The sequence below is a fragment of the Drosophila grimshawi genome, unplaced genomic scaffold, assembly GCF_018153295.1.
Source record: "Drosophila grimshawi isolate 15287-2541.00 unplaced genomic scaffold, ASM1815329v1 contig_1369, whole genome shotgun sequence".
NCBI lineage: Eukaryota > Metazoa > Arthropoda > Insecta > Diptera > Drosophilidae > Drosophila > Drosophila grimshawi.
Window position 1 is genome coordinate 3,010,703 of NW_025062891.1, and position 15,489 is coordinate 3,026,191.

The 15,489-nt window shown below is 36.9% G+C and overlaps 4 protein-coding genes across 13 annotated transcripts in view; 2 read left to right on the forward strand and 2 right to left on the reverse strand.

Moving 5' to 3' along the window:
• The window catches only part of LOC6559716, a 28,936-nt gene extending 26,277 nt beyond the window's left edge, over nucleotides 1-2,659 (forward strand). For all 9 annotated transcript variants that reach the window (XM_032735404.1, XM_032735409.1, XM_032735406.1 and 6 more), the window contains 4 exons: nucleotides 320-414; nucleotides 579-667; nucleotides 732-1,048; nucleotides 1,120-2,659. In XM_032735404.1, the coding sequence (XP_032591295.1) occupies nucleotides 320-414; nucleotides 579-667; nucleotides 732-1,048; nucleotides 1,120-1,255 (637 nt within the window). In that variant the 3' untranslated portion in view covers nucleotides 1,256-2,659. The remainder of the gene's footprint in view (nucleotides 1-319; nucleotides 415-578; nucleotides 668-731; nucleotides 1,049-1,119) is intronic.
• A 192-nt stretch (nucleotides 2,660-2,851) lies between these two features.
• Nucleotides 2,852-5,647, reverse strand: LOC6559717. Of its 2 annotated transcripts, XM_032735414.2 has the most exons (9): nucleotides 5,631-5,647; nucleotides 5,014-5,228; nucleotides 4,410-4,955; nucleotides 4,213-4,350; nucleotides 4,036-4,158; nucleotides 3,888-3,967; nucleotides 3,673-3,823; nucleotides 3,386-3,607; nucleotides 2,852-3,326 (listed from the first exon to the last, which is right to left on the reverse strand). In XM_032735414.2, the coding sequence occupies exons 2-9, from the start codon at nucleotides 5,203-5,205 to the stop codon at nucleotides 3,216-3,218; spliced, it is 1,563 nt and encodes a 520-aa protein (XP_032591305.1). In that variant the 5' UTR covers nucleotides 5,206-5,228; nucleotides 5,631-5,647; the 3' UTR covers nucleotides 2,852-3,215. The 2 variants fall into 2 exon arrangements, with proteins under 2 accessions (XP_032591305.1, XP_032591304.1); XM_032735413.2 differs by lacking the exon at nucleotides 5,631-5,647 and having other exon boundaries at nucleotides 5,014-5,276.
• A 449-nt stretch (nucleotides 5,648-6,096) lies between these two features.
• LOC6560338 (60S ribosomal protein L23) lies at nucleotides 6,097-7,060 on the forward strand. The gene is made up of 4 exons (XM_001987177.3): nucleotides 6,097-6,144; nucleotides 6,280-6,363; nucleotides 6,440-6,567; nucleotides 6,766-7,060. The coding sequence occupies exons 1-4, from the start codon at nucleotides 6,132-6,134 to the stop codon at nucleotides 6,961-6,963; spliced, it is 423 nt and encodes a 140-aa protein (XP_001987213.1). The 5' UTR covers nucleotides 6,097-6,131; the 3' UTR covers nucleotides 6,964-7,060.
• A 3-nt stretch (nucleotides 7,061-7,063) lies between these two features.
• Nucleotides 7,064-12,811, reverse strand: LOC6560339 (inactivation-no-after-potential D protein). Its single transcript, XM_001987178.2, has 11 exons — nucleotides 12,648-12,811; nucleotides 10,798-10,958; nucleotides 10,538-10,733; nucleotides 10,284-10,474; nucleotides 9,772-10,218; nucleotides 9,557-9,709; nucleotides 9,428-9,499; nucleotides 9,246-9,357; nucleotides 7,728-7,867; nucleotides 7,360-7,656; nucleotides 7,064-7,304 (listed from the first exon to the last, which is right to left on the reverse strand). The coding sequence occupies exons 1-11, from the start codon at nucleotides 12,688-12,690 to the stop codon at nucleotides 7,116-7,118; spliced, it is 2,001 nt and encodes a 666-aa protein (XP_001987214.2). The 5' UTR covers nucleotides 12,691-12,811; the 3' UTR covers nucleotides 7,064-7,115.
• Between the last annotated feature and the right edge of the window lie 2,678 nt (nucleotides 12,812-15,489).

Below are 15,489 nucleotides of genomic sequence, written 5' to 3' on the forward strand. Positions count from 1 at the left end.
ACATCAGTATATCATATATACAGAAATTATAGATTGCTTAGAAAATTAATATAATTGAATTTTTAAAAATCGCAATCTTAGAAAGAATTTTTCCATAAGTGAGTATTTTGAAATATTGTTTTTCTTTTATTTATTAAAAGTATATTATTTAGCAATAGAAAATAGCTTTTCTAATTTTAAGAAATTGTTTTCTTATACTTAGAAACTATTTCTAGAATCATGAAAAACTTTGACGTTTTCAGGACGATGTTCATTTTGGTGCCATTTTTGTTCTGAGTATATAAAAAATATTTAATTTATTTATATTTTTTATTCGCAGATCCCTCGTGGCGTCAGTGCCTTTTTTTGCTAATGCCGATTCGAATTTCGTTTCCGACGTAGTTACCAAACTGAAATATGAAGTTTTCCAACCAGGTAAGAGAACTTTTAGAGTCGATCAATTTATATAGGAACTTGAATACCAAATATGAATGGTCAATGAAAAGGCTTCTGAACTTTTCAAGGGATTCGTTTTTAAAGTCTTCAATTCTCAACAAAATTATTACAATAATATTAATCTTTTCTTCTCGAATTTGCAGGTGATATTATCATAAAGGAGGGCACGATCGGTACAAAGATGTACTTCATACAGGAGGGCGTTGTAGACATTGTGATGGCCAACGGCGAGGTATTTTACCACAAATGATCCCAACAAAATATATAAAATATATATATGTATATATATAATACAGGTTGCCACCTCACTCTCGGATGGATCCTACTTTGGTGAGATCTGTTTGCTGACCAATGCGCGTCGTGTGGCAAGTGTGCGAGCCGAAACCTATTGCAATCTATTCTCGTTGAGCGTGGATCATTTCAATTGCGTTCTGGACCAGTATCCGCTGATGCGCAAGACCATGGAAACTGTGGCTGCCGAGCGGTTAAACAAGATTGGCAAGAATCCAAATATAATGCAACAAAAGGATGAGCAGCTAAGCAATCCAGAATCGAATCAAATAACGGCGGTGGTCAATGCACTGGCCGCCGAGGCCGAAGAGTGCAAAGATGAGTAAGTTATCGCATATTGTATATACAATATAAATATATATATATTAATACATATACATATATACATTGTAGTTATAGTGACATGGATCTCAAGGAGAATTTACTGCATGGGTCGGGGTCGAGCATTGCTGAGCAAACGATACGAGAGGGCCTCCCACGGCCCAGAAGCGGCGAGTTTCGGGCTCTATTCGAGGGGAACACCCCATGACACTGAGGCACATTCAACAGCCCATCCGGCGTACATCGGGCAACCATCTGAGTAGCGGTTTGCAACCCAAAAACAACAAACAACAGCAGCAACAGCAACAACAACAGCAACAGCAACAAAAATAGTTATACATTACAGCAGCAACGCAGACACAGACACAACCAGACATCTACACACAACACACACACAAACACAAACACATGCGTATATAATAATTAGAAGAACCTTAACAAAAAAAAGTACACTCAAAATTATGAATCAATTTACGGTAGTCTACATATATATGCAATTGCGATTTAGTAGAAAATGACAACAAACAAAACAAAACGATGAAAAAAAAATGAGATAGAAAACGTATTACACAACAATGTCCTCAATAATTATTCATAATTTCAGCTCCGCTAACTGTGATGAACTTTAATATAAGAATCAAAAAACAAAACAAAACAAAAAAAAAAAAAAAAAAAAAAAAAAAATTAAAAACGAAAAAAAAATGAGTACATAAAAAGTAACTTATACGATAAAGAAAAAAAAATCAGCAGCCAGTTAAAGCATTCACACAGAGAAATCACACGGCCATAGAGGAAACACTTACACACACAGTTACATACATGATATATACACTGAAAAAAACCAGACAGACATACTACCTACATACATACATACATATATAAGTAGTAAATCTACATATAAGTTTTATGCCCACGATATTGTAACGATAACGAAGTGAATAGACTTTTGAATTGCTACATAGGTGTTAGTCCTATGGACCTACTACTAATACTAAAAAGAAAAACAAAACAGACCGATTCGATACACACAGATACACAAACAAACACAAACACACAAACACACACACCTGTAGTTACAACATACACTTGCATAACCTTATGATATAATAAAAAGCCGTTACGTTATGCATTCAAAAAAGAAAGAAAAAAAACAAGAAAAAAAAAACAAAGAAAAACATATTAAAGCGCGTAGCTATTATGTACTCAAGAGCAACCAAGAAAGAAACCAAGAATTATGTATTATTGCGGTTATATATAGCATATTTAAATACGCAGTGCAACATGGAAAACAACACTCAGCATACGAGTTTACACGACAACAACAAAAATACAACAATATTATTAAAAACAAAAAAAAAAAATACAAAAAAACAAACAAACAATTAAATTAAACAAAATGCATTAGTAGTTGAACTATTAGTTTTTCACTCACTGAAAACAAAAAAAGAAAAGAAAAGAAATACACACACAATACAATGTAGTAAAAAAAGCAGCCTCAAGAGTAAGAAAAACCTCAGTGTGCCGTCGTTTCAACGGTTAACAGCAGTAGTAACAAAAAAAAAAACAAATAATGAAAAATACAAAAAAAAAAACAATAAGAAACATATACACATAAGCATTGACTATATACACAACATACATACAACAAACAACATACATACAAACATATATACAAAACAAAAAGAGATAAAACTACATTAATTAGATAATGTTGTCTTTTATAGGGAATTGTTATGACGACTCAGTTCGAATAATGTATTTATTGCAAATTATTATTTTAATTCAAGATTCTGTTTCAACAAAATACTATTTAGTTGCGAGCGAGATCTTTTTGCAAGCCACATTGAACTACACGCGTTTGTAGTTGTGTGCATCTTTGTTTATCTTTAATTTCTGACATAAATCAAACGGAAGACAGAATACCTTGTTTGAAGATTTATGTAACTTAGTATTTTATTATACGTAAACTAATAAATGAAAAGCAGAAGGACAGCGTTTGCCTTAACATAATACAATGCGACTTCTTTTCTTTTAGAAGATTAGGCTCTTGGCTTATTTCATGTTAACATATATAAAATATATATATATGACAAGTGACTTAACCGATTACAACAAAGCAAAAATTTCGAGACACTTCAAATCTCATTCAAAAATACATATATATGATTCTATATCGTATAGCTGCGACGCACCGAACCCGACTCGATGAGCGCCAGGTTGATGTTCTTTGTCAGAAATGCGGCATCTGGATCCACAAGTATCATATGCAAGGTGGCATTCTGAAATGGAGAATTCTTAAGAATGTTGCACGTATCTTAGTTATACTTGGTTAGCCTACAGCATCGTTGATTTTTTCAATCCTCGCATAGAGGCGACGATAGCACACAAGATCGTAAAAGTAATTGCTCGCCTCCACTGAAAAGTGTTGTCCATGCCGGGGCGCCACACAAGCCAGTCGACCGGGCCAACATTGTGGTGGCAGCTTTGCAAACTCCTTGCTTAGAAATTTTATCTGAGTGGGACATATCCACAATCTTTCGCCCGTATCCACGAGTTCTACCTAATATTATTAAAAATATATGAAAATTAATGATGTACTTTGAGAAAATGCATTTCAATACTTGCCTCAATATTATTTTTGCTGCCCGCTTTAATGCTTAGCACTTGAACGCGATGCCAAACTGAGTCCCGAAAGCGTATGGCACCCAAATGGTCAGGCATAATTAGGAATGATGGCATATTATACTTAATCTCGTCGATATTGTTGTAAAACTGCCTGTTAAATATCGCATAGGTAATTAAAGTAATCACTAAGAAACTAATCTTAAACTTAAGCTTACTGCATGTAGTCAGCCATGTTCTTGTAGTCTTCGTACTCAGCGTCATGCGTCCAGAAATGGAAGATATGTGGACTGGCAACCTACGCATGAGAAACAAGTATGTTACAAAATATGTATATAATTTAAAAAATAATATTAATGAATTTACTGTCACAAGCTGCACTTCGATCCGATCCTCTAGCTTGAATTTGTTGTGGATATTCCGTTGAGGCAACTGCTGATTGAAGCGAACCACATCCTTGGGATATTCCATGCCAAATACTCGATCGTCCTGTGAATGCCAATTAAGTATTAAGTTCACAATTAGACTTCATAAAAAAATTACCACAGCATATGCTGGAATGGCATCCGATTCGTTGCCTTCGTCCGAGGACACATAATGGACAACGGGCTCTTCCCATTTTGTTTTCAACTTGGGCACAACTTCAGCTTTCCTTAAATTGCTGGAGTATTTTTGACAATTCTACAATATAAAGCAATAAATATAATAGATGAAAAGGCGAATGGCAGGATTTGACTTGCCACAGCATCATCGCAAGCTTCATCAGATGGTGGAACAATAAATTCAGACTTTTCCATTGTGTTTGCTCTAATATCCGGTTGCTTTTGTGCTTCATCTGATTTAACGATTATTTTGCCTTTCGGAATACAATTTTCATTGATATTACTTTCATCCGAAGACGACTCATCATCGACATTGGCTATGGAAAGCTTTGAAACCGAATTCCTTATCGAACTTATTCCGCCAACCGATTTTTCTGCTGGTGCTCGATTTGAGCATTGTCTCGAATGTCTATTATTATTCCAGTTAGATGAGCGTTGGTCTGCAGACAATTGTGCTTGGCGCCAGCTGCCATTATTGTTGTTGTTGCTATTGCAGCGTTTCGTCTGCTCATTCACAAACACAATATCTGATATTTCGGAGGGATACCAAAATTTGGAATTGGGCTGACCACGATTTCTTGGCCTGTTCCTCTGCTTCTTTTGGCACTGCACCAGACTCTCAATGTGAGCCGTTTTCTCGTGCCTCTTCGCACACACCTGCGCCATGGGTCCACACCCAACCAACTGGAGTGCAAAGTGTATATTTAGCAGAGTATATATATAGTTAATAATGAGTACGAACCGTAACAGTGTCGGAAATGGAGTTCAAGAAGCATTCAATGTCTTTGAAGCCAAGCTTGTAAAATGGTACCGGGGAGCCTTCTTCGCTTGCGTAGTCCCGTTTCAGTTGCTCCACAGTCATGCGATCGGGTGACGATATTATCAGTGCGCGTATCACTTTCTTGACGTAACTTAAAATACTTTGCTCGTTCATATTTCATAGATTTGCAATCAATTCTATGTAAAGCCGAAAGAAAAATTTAGATTTTTGCGCGTCCATGAAGTTGGCTGCGGTTACAAAAACATACATACATGTATGTGTGTTCAAGTATAGTACGCAGATTAGCTGCAGGTGGCACAGCATACTGCAAAAAAATCGGTGCTAATATCACGAACACGTGATAAGCACCAGTACATGATAACTGTACCATTAAGCAGACAATACATAGAGGCGCCAAATCGACAGATATGTCGTTTTGGATGAGAGTTAGTACCCGATTTTCAATTTTTGGGCCTAATGTGTAACCTTTTGTAAAGTGACTAATTTTGTAACCACAGCCAACAAAATGTATGGTGCAAATCTAAAACAGGGTATCATACACAATTCTTTTTTGTCGGCGGTCAAATATATACGCTTACATGCAAAGATAGGTTTTAACGGGATCATGTCTATGTGCGCAAACGCAGCCGGTTGATCCAATAAAAAAATTCGCATGTCGAGGCAATACCACTTTTAAGATTTCCATTAGACAATGTCGTTAGAAAACAGAATTGTTGTAGATTTGAAATATATTGGATTGGATTTCCTTCCCGTTTGTGACTATTTAATTTCTTGTTAACGCATATTTTAAGGATTCATTTATTTATTTTAGTAAAAAAGTAAATTCAGTGTTTTTTTTCAGTTTTTATTTATGTCGATAAGTTTTTTGAATATTTATCGAATATATAATCAGATATAAGAACTAGTTCATTTTGAATTAGGTGGTAGCGCTGCTACCGGCGAATCGAAGCTCGCTCATTCATTTGCTTGGGGTGGCAACGCAGCTGGTTCCAAACACATTTCTAGTTAAGTTGGCTGCGGTTCGGCAACCGAACTAGCTCTTTCTTTTTACTTCCTTTTGGTTCCGAACAAGCAGCAAAATGTCGAAGAGAGGTATTTTCCAACAAATTAAATCCAAATAAATAGTGTCAAATACAACCAATCAATGCAAAATAAGAACACTGCAGTGAAGTGCACAACCCAATGTGACCGTTTAACTAATTATTTGTGTTTTCCATCGACATTTAGGACGTGGTGGTACCGCGGGAGGCAAATTCCGCATCTCGCTGGGTTTGCCCGTAGGCGCTGTGATGAACTGCGCTGACAACACAGGTAATCAAATAAAAGTTATACGCAATGCAAATGCAATGTTAATCATATATACATATATTTATGTGTATGTTAACAGGCGCCAAGAACCTGTATGTTATTGCTGTGCACGGCATTCGCGGTCGCTTGAACCGTCTGCCCGCTGCTGGCGTCGGCGACATGTTTGTTGCCACCGTGAAGAAGGGCAAGCCTGAGCTGAGAAAGAAGGTGAGTACGCTGTTTTAATGCGCTAACAGCAGCTGCAAGTGAACAAAATACATGCAAATTGTATGTGCTGCGTACCAAAACAACAAAATGCCAAATTGCGACTTGTGCAAAATATGCTGCGTTTATTTTGCTCAGTTTTTCTGGCATTTAATTTGTGTTAATGTTTATTTGCTAACGCGTGTTTGTTCTCATTTGTAGGTTATGCCAGCCGTTGTTATTCGGCAGCGGAAGCCGTTCAGAAGGAGGGACGGGGTCTTTATATACTTTGAGGACAATGCGGGGGTCATTGTCAACAATAAAGGCGAAATGAAGGGCTCGGCCATCACCGGGCCCGTTGCCAAGGAATGCGCTGATCTGTGGCCCCGTATCGCATCGAATGCTAGCTCTATAGCCTAAGCAGTTTCCAGTTTCCAATTCGAGCAACAAACACAGAATAAACCCAATAACGGAACAACAGCAACAACAAATGTTATTAAATTAGAACTGACTCTAAGAATTGGTTTTGTTCATTTGTTATTTATTATTGTTATTACTTCGGTTTATGCTCGTTACTTGGGTGCCTCGGTGCGCAAGGTGGGCTTCGGCCGTGTCACCTCCATCGAGATCTTGCCGGTGGCGCCCTTGAACAGCGCATAGCACACCTGGAACGTGAGACCCTCCAACGCATCGCCATTTAATTTCGTTATAATATCGCCGCGCTGCAGCCGGCTATCAATCTCCGGATATTGTCCTTGAATCTGCGAGGAACACGATCATTGATTTAAATAGACACAAATACAATAATACACATACAATGTCGGAGATGGTGCAGCCGCGTTCGTTGGGCGACAGCGATAAGCCCAGCTCTTTGCCGCTCTTCTTCATAAAATCGACGTTGATCTTCTCCAGCTCGGGTGGATCGGCTCGGTAAACGGTAAAGTTGACATTCTTGTCATAGGTCGAGTGGAACAACTGGTGCACCTTCAGCGTGGTCAAACTCTCGCAGTGCACTGGCCTGCCATTAATGTCGCAAATGTGATCGAAGATCTTCAGCCGATTGTCGGTTGCAAAGACGCCCTCGGGATAAATGTGTGTGATGACACAACCAGTCTATGTGCAAAGTAAAATATGATTATATATATGTATACTATGTATGTATGTGTGTGTGTGTATTTGCTCACAGTGACATGATTGTTCTTGCCGCCGCACACAATGACGCCCAACGGCTTCTTCTCCACTTTGACCTCAATGATTATCTTTTTGTTTGGCTTTATTTCGGCAACTGATGGATCCTGTGGTTTCTCCTCCTCCTTTTTGACCTCTGCAAATTTGGCATTTAATCGAAATCATTTAATATTAGTTTGGGTAATTGATGAATACCTCAGTAGTAATCTAGTTCTTCAAAAGATAAACTTGATTTAAAAATGAGGTAAATTTTATAGTCAAGATATTTTAGCTTCAATCGGTCCAAGACAACATTGTCTGCTAATCGGAAGAATTTGCTGTGTTTTGCATTTAATTTAAGTATTTTCCTGGTGTAGTTTTTATATACATTTACAGAGACTATTTTTTCATTCTGATACCCAACGTATCATGGAGATAGATACTTGAAACTTCGGAAATATATTGGTCTGTGCTACTAGGGGGCTAGGAAATCGATAAGATCGATAATGGCACATTTCACTCACAATTTTAAGGCTATAGTCACCAAAATTAGTTTGTTGGTTGTTGGCGATATACTTCAAAGATGAACCCATTGAAAATGAGTGTAAAGGGTATAATGATTTTCTTAAAATATATATAACACGCAGAAAGAAGTATATCCGACCCCACAAAGTATATGTATATATTCTTGATCAGGGTCAACAGCCGAGTTGATGTAGCCATTTCCGTCTGTCCGTCCGTCTAAATGAACACGTGGATCTCAGAGAGCTGGAGACTTCAAATTTGGAATATAGGTTCTCGCATACCCTGTTCATATCAAGCATGCTTTATTTGATCGATAACTGCAACCGTATCTCAAATATCGATACATTTCGATTTCCGATATCAATAAATGCTATAATTTTAAAGGCAGAATTCTTATTAATACATTTTATTGATCAACTGGCAAATTTTCGTCAAGATCGGATAAGAAACACACAAATTATAGTTCTGTATGCATAGCCATGCGTGTACATGCGTAAGAAAGAGATGGCATGATAATCGACACGAGTGTCAAAATATTTTTGTATCTATGCTGCAGAGTCCCGTTACATACGATTGGCTGTACATGTATGTATGTATGAATATTCACGTGTTTGTCGGTAGAACGCACTTGCAGACCTGCTCACATTTTGGTGCAAAGCTTTAAAAGGGAAATTTTCCAATAAAACTAGAAATATTTAACAACGGGACTCAGGGTATATCGTAGTCGTGCTCACTCGACTACAGTACTCTTACTTGTTTACTCTTCAGTGTCTGTTTCTGATTTGTAAAAATAAATTATCCAAACTAAAACTACTATATATTTAACAGGTGGGTTCAGGGCATATCCTAGTCGAGCTCACTCGACTACAGCTTGCTTACTTGTTTTCATTTTTATTATTATGTTATATATTTTATATTATTAGCAATATTAAAAAGTGTTATTAGGCTCAGTGATTATACTAACAAGTCCTACTTCAAGCAATCCCCATTTTAAGGCGATTATTACTTACCTTCCTTCTTCTTTTCCTCGACTTCTTTCTCGGCCTTTAAGGACTCCTCGCTCTTGAGCGTGAGCAGAATCATGGTCACAACGCCCTCGGCGCGCTTGATTAGTCCGGTTGCCTGAGGAGGGGATGTGTATTTTAGGACTTGTTATCTTTGCATTGATTAGCTGATTAGCTGATTAGCCCACCTCGTCGTAGTTGGAATCTAGTGTAACATCCTGGTTAATTGCCAGCAGCATGTCTCCAACTTTGATGCCCGCCTGCAAGCGATTTGTGGCAAGTGGTTACGGCAAAGGGTAAGGAACAGCAACACTTACCGCTTCTGCATTGGAGCCCTCACGCAAATCGGAGACAAAGATGCCATTGCCCACCTCCACGTGCTTGCCATAGATGACCATTATGCCCAGGAAGCCCTCCTTGCGCACCTGCACCGAGCGCGCCTTGGGAAACTGATCGAAAATGAACTTGGTCTGCAAGTATAAAGTCAGAGTTTAACAATACTTCGGTGCATTATGGATGATTGCATGCTTGCCTCATCCGTAGATGCTGGGAACTTTTTGATGGGCTTCACACACATGCCCTCGTCGTTGGGTTTGCGTCGTGACGTAATCATGACGAGCTTCTCCCCCTCGACATTCTTGAACACGGCGGTGGCGTTCAAATGGCAGCGATTCTTTAGCACATTGCCATTGAGTTCGACAATCTCATCGCCCGGTTTCATATCCACACCGGCCAGCAACCCATTGGGATCGACGCCGGCCACAAAGCAGGCCATCTTCTGTCGATCCTTGTGGCCGGCAAGAGCAAGACCCAGCGGCATGTTGCCCGTACGCTGCAGTTCGATGCGGCGCAGATCCTTCATCATGTTATAGCGTTTGTTGATCTTCGCCATCGTATATCCAAACTCATCCTCCTGCTCCTTGTTGCGGTCCTTCTCCTGCTTGTTCAACTTGCAGTTACCTGCCGAAGCGCGATCAATCTGAAATTGATTTAATAATTGTTGCGAATGTTATTTAGAATTTGAGGCATTTGGCCATGGCAAACCTCATAGCCCGCCTCGGTGCGAATGCGACCGGTCATGTCACGCGTATCCTCATCGTCCTCGTCCACATGGGCGGTGGGTACGTGCTTGACCTTTTGGGATGCCGAGAAGGTAGCATTGCTGCGTTTGGGTTCATTTCGCATTGTCGGCTGCCTGGCCATGGCGGCCGTGCTAGTGTTACCAGATGTTGGTTCTATCGAAAGAGATCAATTCAGATCATTTGTACATGTCTCCAATTAAAAAATCCAGATCCAACCTTGGTTGAACTTATTTTTGGCCTGCATGTAACCATTGCTGCGTGGATCGTTCTGTTTGTTGCCCTCATCGCTCTTGTCGAACGTTTGTATTTCCAGCTCGATCTTAAAGTCCGCATCCTTGATTAGATCGATGACTGCCTGTTCGGTGGCATTTCGCACATCCTTCCCATTCAGCGATAAAATGCGATCGCCAACCTACAAATGGATTACATTTGGTGGTTGTAATCGAAAGTCACTTTTGGGTATCTCAGCTACAGACCTTCAGTTTAGCACAGAGATGCGCAGGACTATCGGGTACAATGCCCTTTATAAATATTCCCGTTGTTTTCGTATTCGGCGAGTCCTTAACCTCGCCACGCACAATACAAATGCCAAATGATTTCTTGCCCGTTTTATCCAAGGTTACCATGTGAATATGTTCTTCAATATTACAATTGACATATACCCAGTGGAAAGAGAGAGAGAGATGGAGATAGAGAGAGAGAGAGAGAGAGAGAGAGAGAGAGAGAGAGAGAGAGAGAGAGAGAGAGTAAAGGAGAAAAGCAGTGAGAGCAACTAATGAAAAGAGTTTTTAAAGTCTTTCTCTTTTTAATATAAAAAAAACACTTTTCCTGACTAACTGCTTGTGACCTAATCTCAAGAAACTCACATTTTTTCGACTGTGTAGTCGAATTAAATTAAATAATATGATTTTCTTTCATTGATGGACTGAGTAATTTATAAATACAATTAAAAAATCAACCTGAAATTTCGAAAACTCGCCATACTTTCGATCAGTAGCTTCTTAATCTCTTAAGATTTTTTCCATCTTTTCTTAAAGGCAGATTTTTGTAATTTAAAAACAAAAATCTAAATAACTGGGTTTTTTCTATTTTTTATATAGATTTCTCCCATTAGCTTTTTTCATAGTTGTATTATTATTATTACTTTACGACTTCACATACCATTTAATTCATTTAATTTGAAAAACTTACCTTTGTTTTCTGATATAACAGTTTTATAATTATTTACTTAATATATACTTTGAAATTATTTCTAAAGACAAGAAAAAGAAATATATATAATAAGAAAGCCTTTGCTGTTGTATATATTTGAAGTATTAACGAAGTTGAGGTATTATTAATCTGGAAGCCAAATCAGACCGTGTTTAGTTTTAATAAAGTTATGGCTGTGGATAATTTTGCCTTCAGCGTTTTACCTTTAATTCAATTCAATCAAAGTTAGCCTTTATAAAGATTAAATATTGGCTTTGTTATAGAGCAATTCCGTTTTTAATTTGATTGAATAACTCATTTTTAATTACACATTTAATTTAGAGTTGTCTATTTCTATTATTAAGAACTGTATTTTAAACTTCTTATCTCGGGAATAACACATTGGCATCCATTTGTGTTTTTTTATTTATCCTAAATATTTTGTATGTTTTTATTTTCTGGGCTTGCTTAAATCCGTGACACAAATTTAGGACCAGTTTTACATACTCCAAGTTATTTAATTTAATTTTTTTTAACTTCCATTTAAAATGCAAGAATATTTAATTTTATTTTTAATTTTATGTAATTTAATTTTAATTTTTCGTATGTTTTCTATGTCTACTGATATTAGTGTACACTTAATAAATAAAAAAAAATATTTTTTTAAGCTTATTTATTTATTTATTTATTATGATAGTAAAACTCCGTCTTAGTGCTTAAGTCTTAAGTCCAATCAGAAATCATTTTTGAAAATTTTTGCTTCAATCACCAATCAGTCAATCAGTCAATCAGTCAGGATATATAGTTTTATATAATGTGTTTATGCAACTATTCCGAGCAGCTTAGAGCTGGGAAGATGCAGCTGTAAGCACTGGCATTGACTATAAGCTTATTAATCCATAGATATATTGTGATTATCTAACAAGTCACAAAATTCGTTTAGCTGAGTTTCTCTTTTAATTTTATTCACACTTTTTACTCTTTTTTTTTTTGTATTTGCACTCTTTTATTTATTTTATTAGCTGCATTTTAAAATTTGTTTTTTTTCATTGGCTAATTTTGCACAAATTAGTTTCTTCAAAGTCAGTTTGCAAGACTGAAATTGATTGGGATTTTAAGATCTTGGAGTACTAACCACCGCCGCCACCGGCCCCGGAATTCATTTGGAATTGAACCATGATTAATGAGTTTCAATAATATTTACAGTTGTGTCAAACATTAAATGTTAAACTGTATTGTTTTTTTTTCTTTGTTTTTTATTTTTTGAGTTGTGAGCTCATTGAAAATCGCGCCTAAACTGATTTTACAATTAGCAGTCTGGCATTCTTGCTAACTGACTTAGTGGCCATTCTATTTTGAGTATGATTTTCGTATCGATTACACTGCGCAACAAGACAATGTTTTTCTAATGATATATTTTTGAAATATAAAAACCGAAAACAGTTTATGCGTTTGTCAGTCTATAATAAATGTATTATATAATGACAAAGTCTATTTAATTTTATTATTTTTATTTCCTATTTTATTTAAAATTTGTAATTGTTGCACAGTATTATCGATTTGCATTGGCTTCAATTGCATTGAGTAACTTTCTCTGCTTGTTTGCGGTAACTAAACGCAATATGACGTAACAAACACACGCAGCCACACACAGTCACACACAGTCACACAAATCAGTCACAACATTTAGACCGCATAAGAGGTAAATGTGTGTTTGGTTTGCCGGCATCTTTATTGACCATATTACAATATTAATTTGCTGGTGCTTGTGATCTGAGCAATGCACAAAACTTGGCACACTCCGCAAATGGAAGCCCAGCAAGTGCTGCGTAAATGCCAAATGCCCATCGATTTTAGTTGCTTTTCCATGTAAATACATCTATATGTATATGTACGGACATACATATGTATGTATGTGCACAAGAAGAGAACTAAATACTTGGCAACAAAATGTGTGCAGCATTATAAAGCTGGAATCAGTTTGAATTTAATTTATTCTCAGCGCTAAGATGCATAATCAAAATTTGCATTTTAATATAATAATAAGCCAAAGGAAATGAAAGAGCACAAACAAGAGGCAGAGGGGGAGTGAGAGGAGGGAACTGGGCTACAAAGCTATGCAAACATTTCCATTAAATACTCAAAGGGAATATACATATAGATATATTTATATATATATATATGTATATGTATAGATATATAGCATAAAGTATAGCAGAAAAAAGTTGAGTAAACAGTAGCGCTCAAGGAGTGAGAATTACTTATAAATACACACAGCTACACACACACAAACACACACATACAGGCATATGTACGCTGCTTTAAATATGGGGAAAGGGATGAAACGATGTTGAAAATTAATTTCATAATAAAAAAGCGTAAGGAAACCCATTTGATAAAACAATTTCCTTTTTGCCTCCCAACAGTCATGTTTTGTTAGTAAAGTAAATTCAAAAGAGAGCGAACAGCGAACATGATAAAAAAAAAGAAAAAAACCAAAAAAAAACATGCAAAAATATAGCAATGAGCTTAACTTTCAGCGCTGCACGCATCCGCAGCTACGGCAAATGGCGTCTGCAGCTTCTCCATGCATTCGCATTAGCTGCTGCGCTGCCGGCGTCGCTGTCATGATGCCTCTGCTGAGTGACAGCAGCGCTGAACGCTGATTGGTCGTTTGGTGTGCTGCTGGCACGCCTTTCGCAATGGCCGCTGTCTGTTTTCGGGCGCTGTTGCTGTCTCTCACTTTTGAGCAGCATCCTGCTTTTGGGCTGTGACGCGTCGCAGTCGGCGCATGGTTGTTGCGACGATTTAGTTAACTGAAGTGATTTTCTTCTGTTTGCTGTCGCGTACACACACACACACGCACAGAGACAACAGAGCTATGCTCTTATATATGTAAGTAGCTACACGTGTATATACACATCCATACATACATTTGCCTGTTTGGATCTGTGTGTGTGTGTGTGAATTCGTTGTTGACTTGTTCTCGTGTTGTACTTACATGCAGTTATATCAAATTGCTAATAATCGTTTAGCAGCCACTTCTGAGTGCGTCCTGGAAATGAATAAAAATTACGGTTTTTTGCGCATAAACACTTGAGCTGGCAGAAACCTTGTTATAAATTTGGCTATTGGTACCGGTCTTGGTCTTAATTGGGATTATTAACCTAATAAATGTTTGAGATTTCAATTTTTGTCCAAGTCAGAGCAAACTATGATGTTTTTAATGAGTTTCTTTTTGGTAGTTAGGAGACTATAATGCTTTGGCATTTATTTATATAAGCAAATATATATATGCGAATTAAAAATTAATAAACATTATATACATTCACGGAGTTTAAATTGATTGTAGCTTTGCATATAACATTTAACATTTTTACTATAAATTTTATTATATAATTTCACGGTAAGCACTCAATCATGCGTGAACATTTTTATTGATTTTATATTGGCGAAAAGCCATAATAATTGTTAAATTAATTTTAAGCCACTTCTGGATTATTTTTAGACTTACCTAAATCTTAATAATATACTCGTATATAAATATCTTAACATAATATATATATTTTTCATTTCATGTATTTTTTTAAAATTCATATTTAATTTCCACCGCAAATTTTCAAAATCAAAAACTTAAGTACTTATTAACAGATGCTATAACCATTTTATTCAAACACCATGATAAATAAATATACAGTCTAAATAAAAATCATTTTAGTGAATTTGTAAATGAATAAAAAACATTTGAATACTTGGTGTATGATGTCTGACATGCCAACTAGAATGACTTTGAATACCTCTTGAGTGACACAAAAAAAAAACATGAAAGTATTTAATCTGAACTCAGGAACGCATACGCAACAGGCACTCTTAAGATACGCACACAACCATCTAAAACAAAACAAAACAAAGCGAAACGGAACGGAACAGATCAGAACTGAACTGAAGAAGGAGAAAAGGTACGGTAAAGGCAAGGA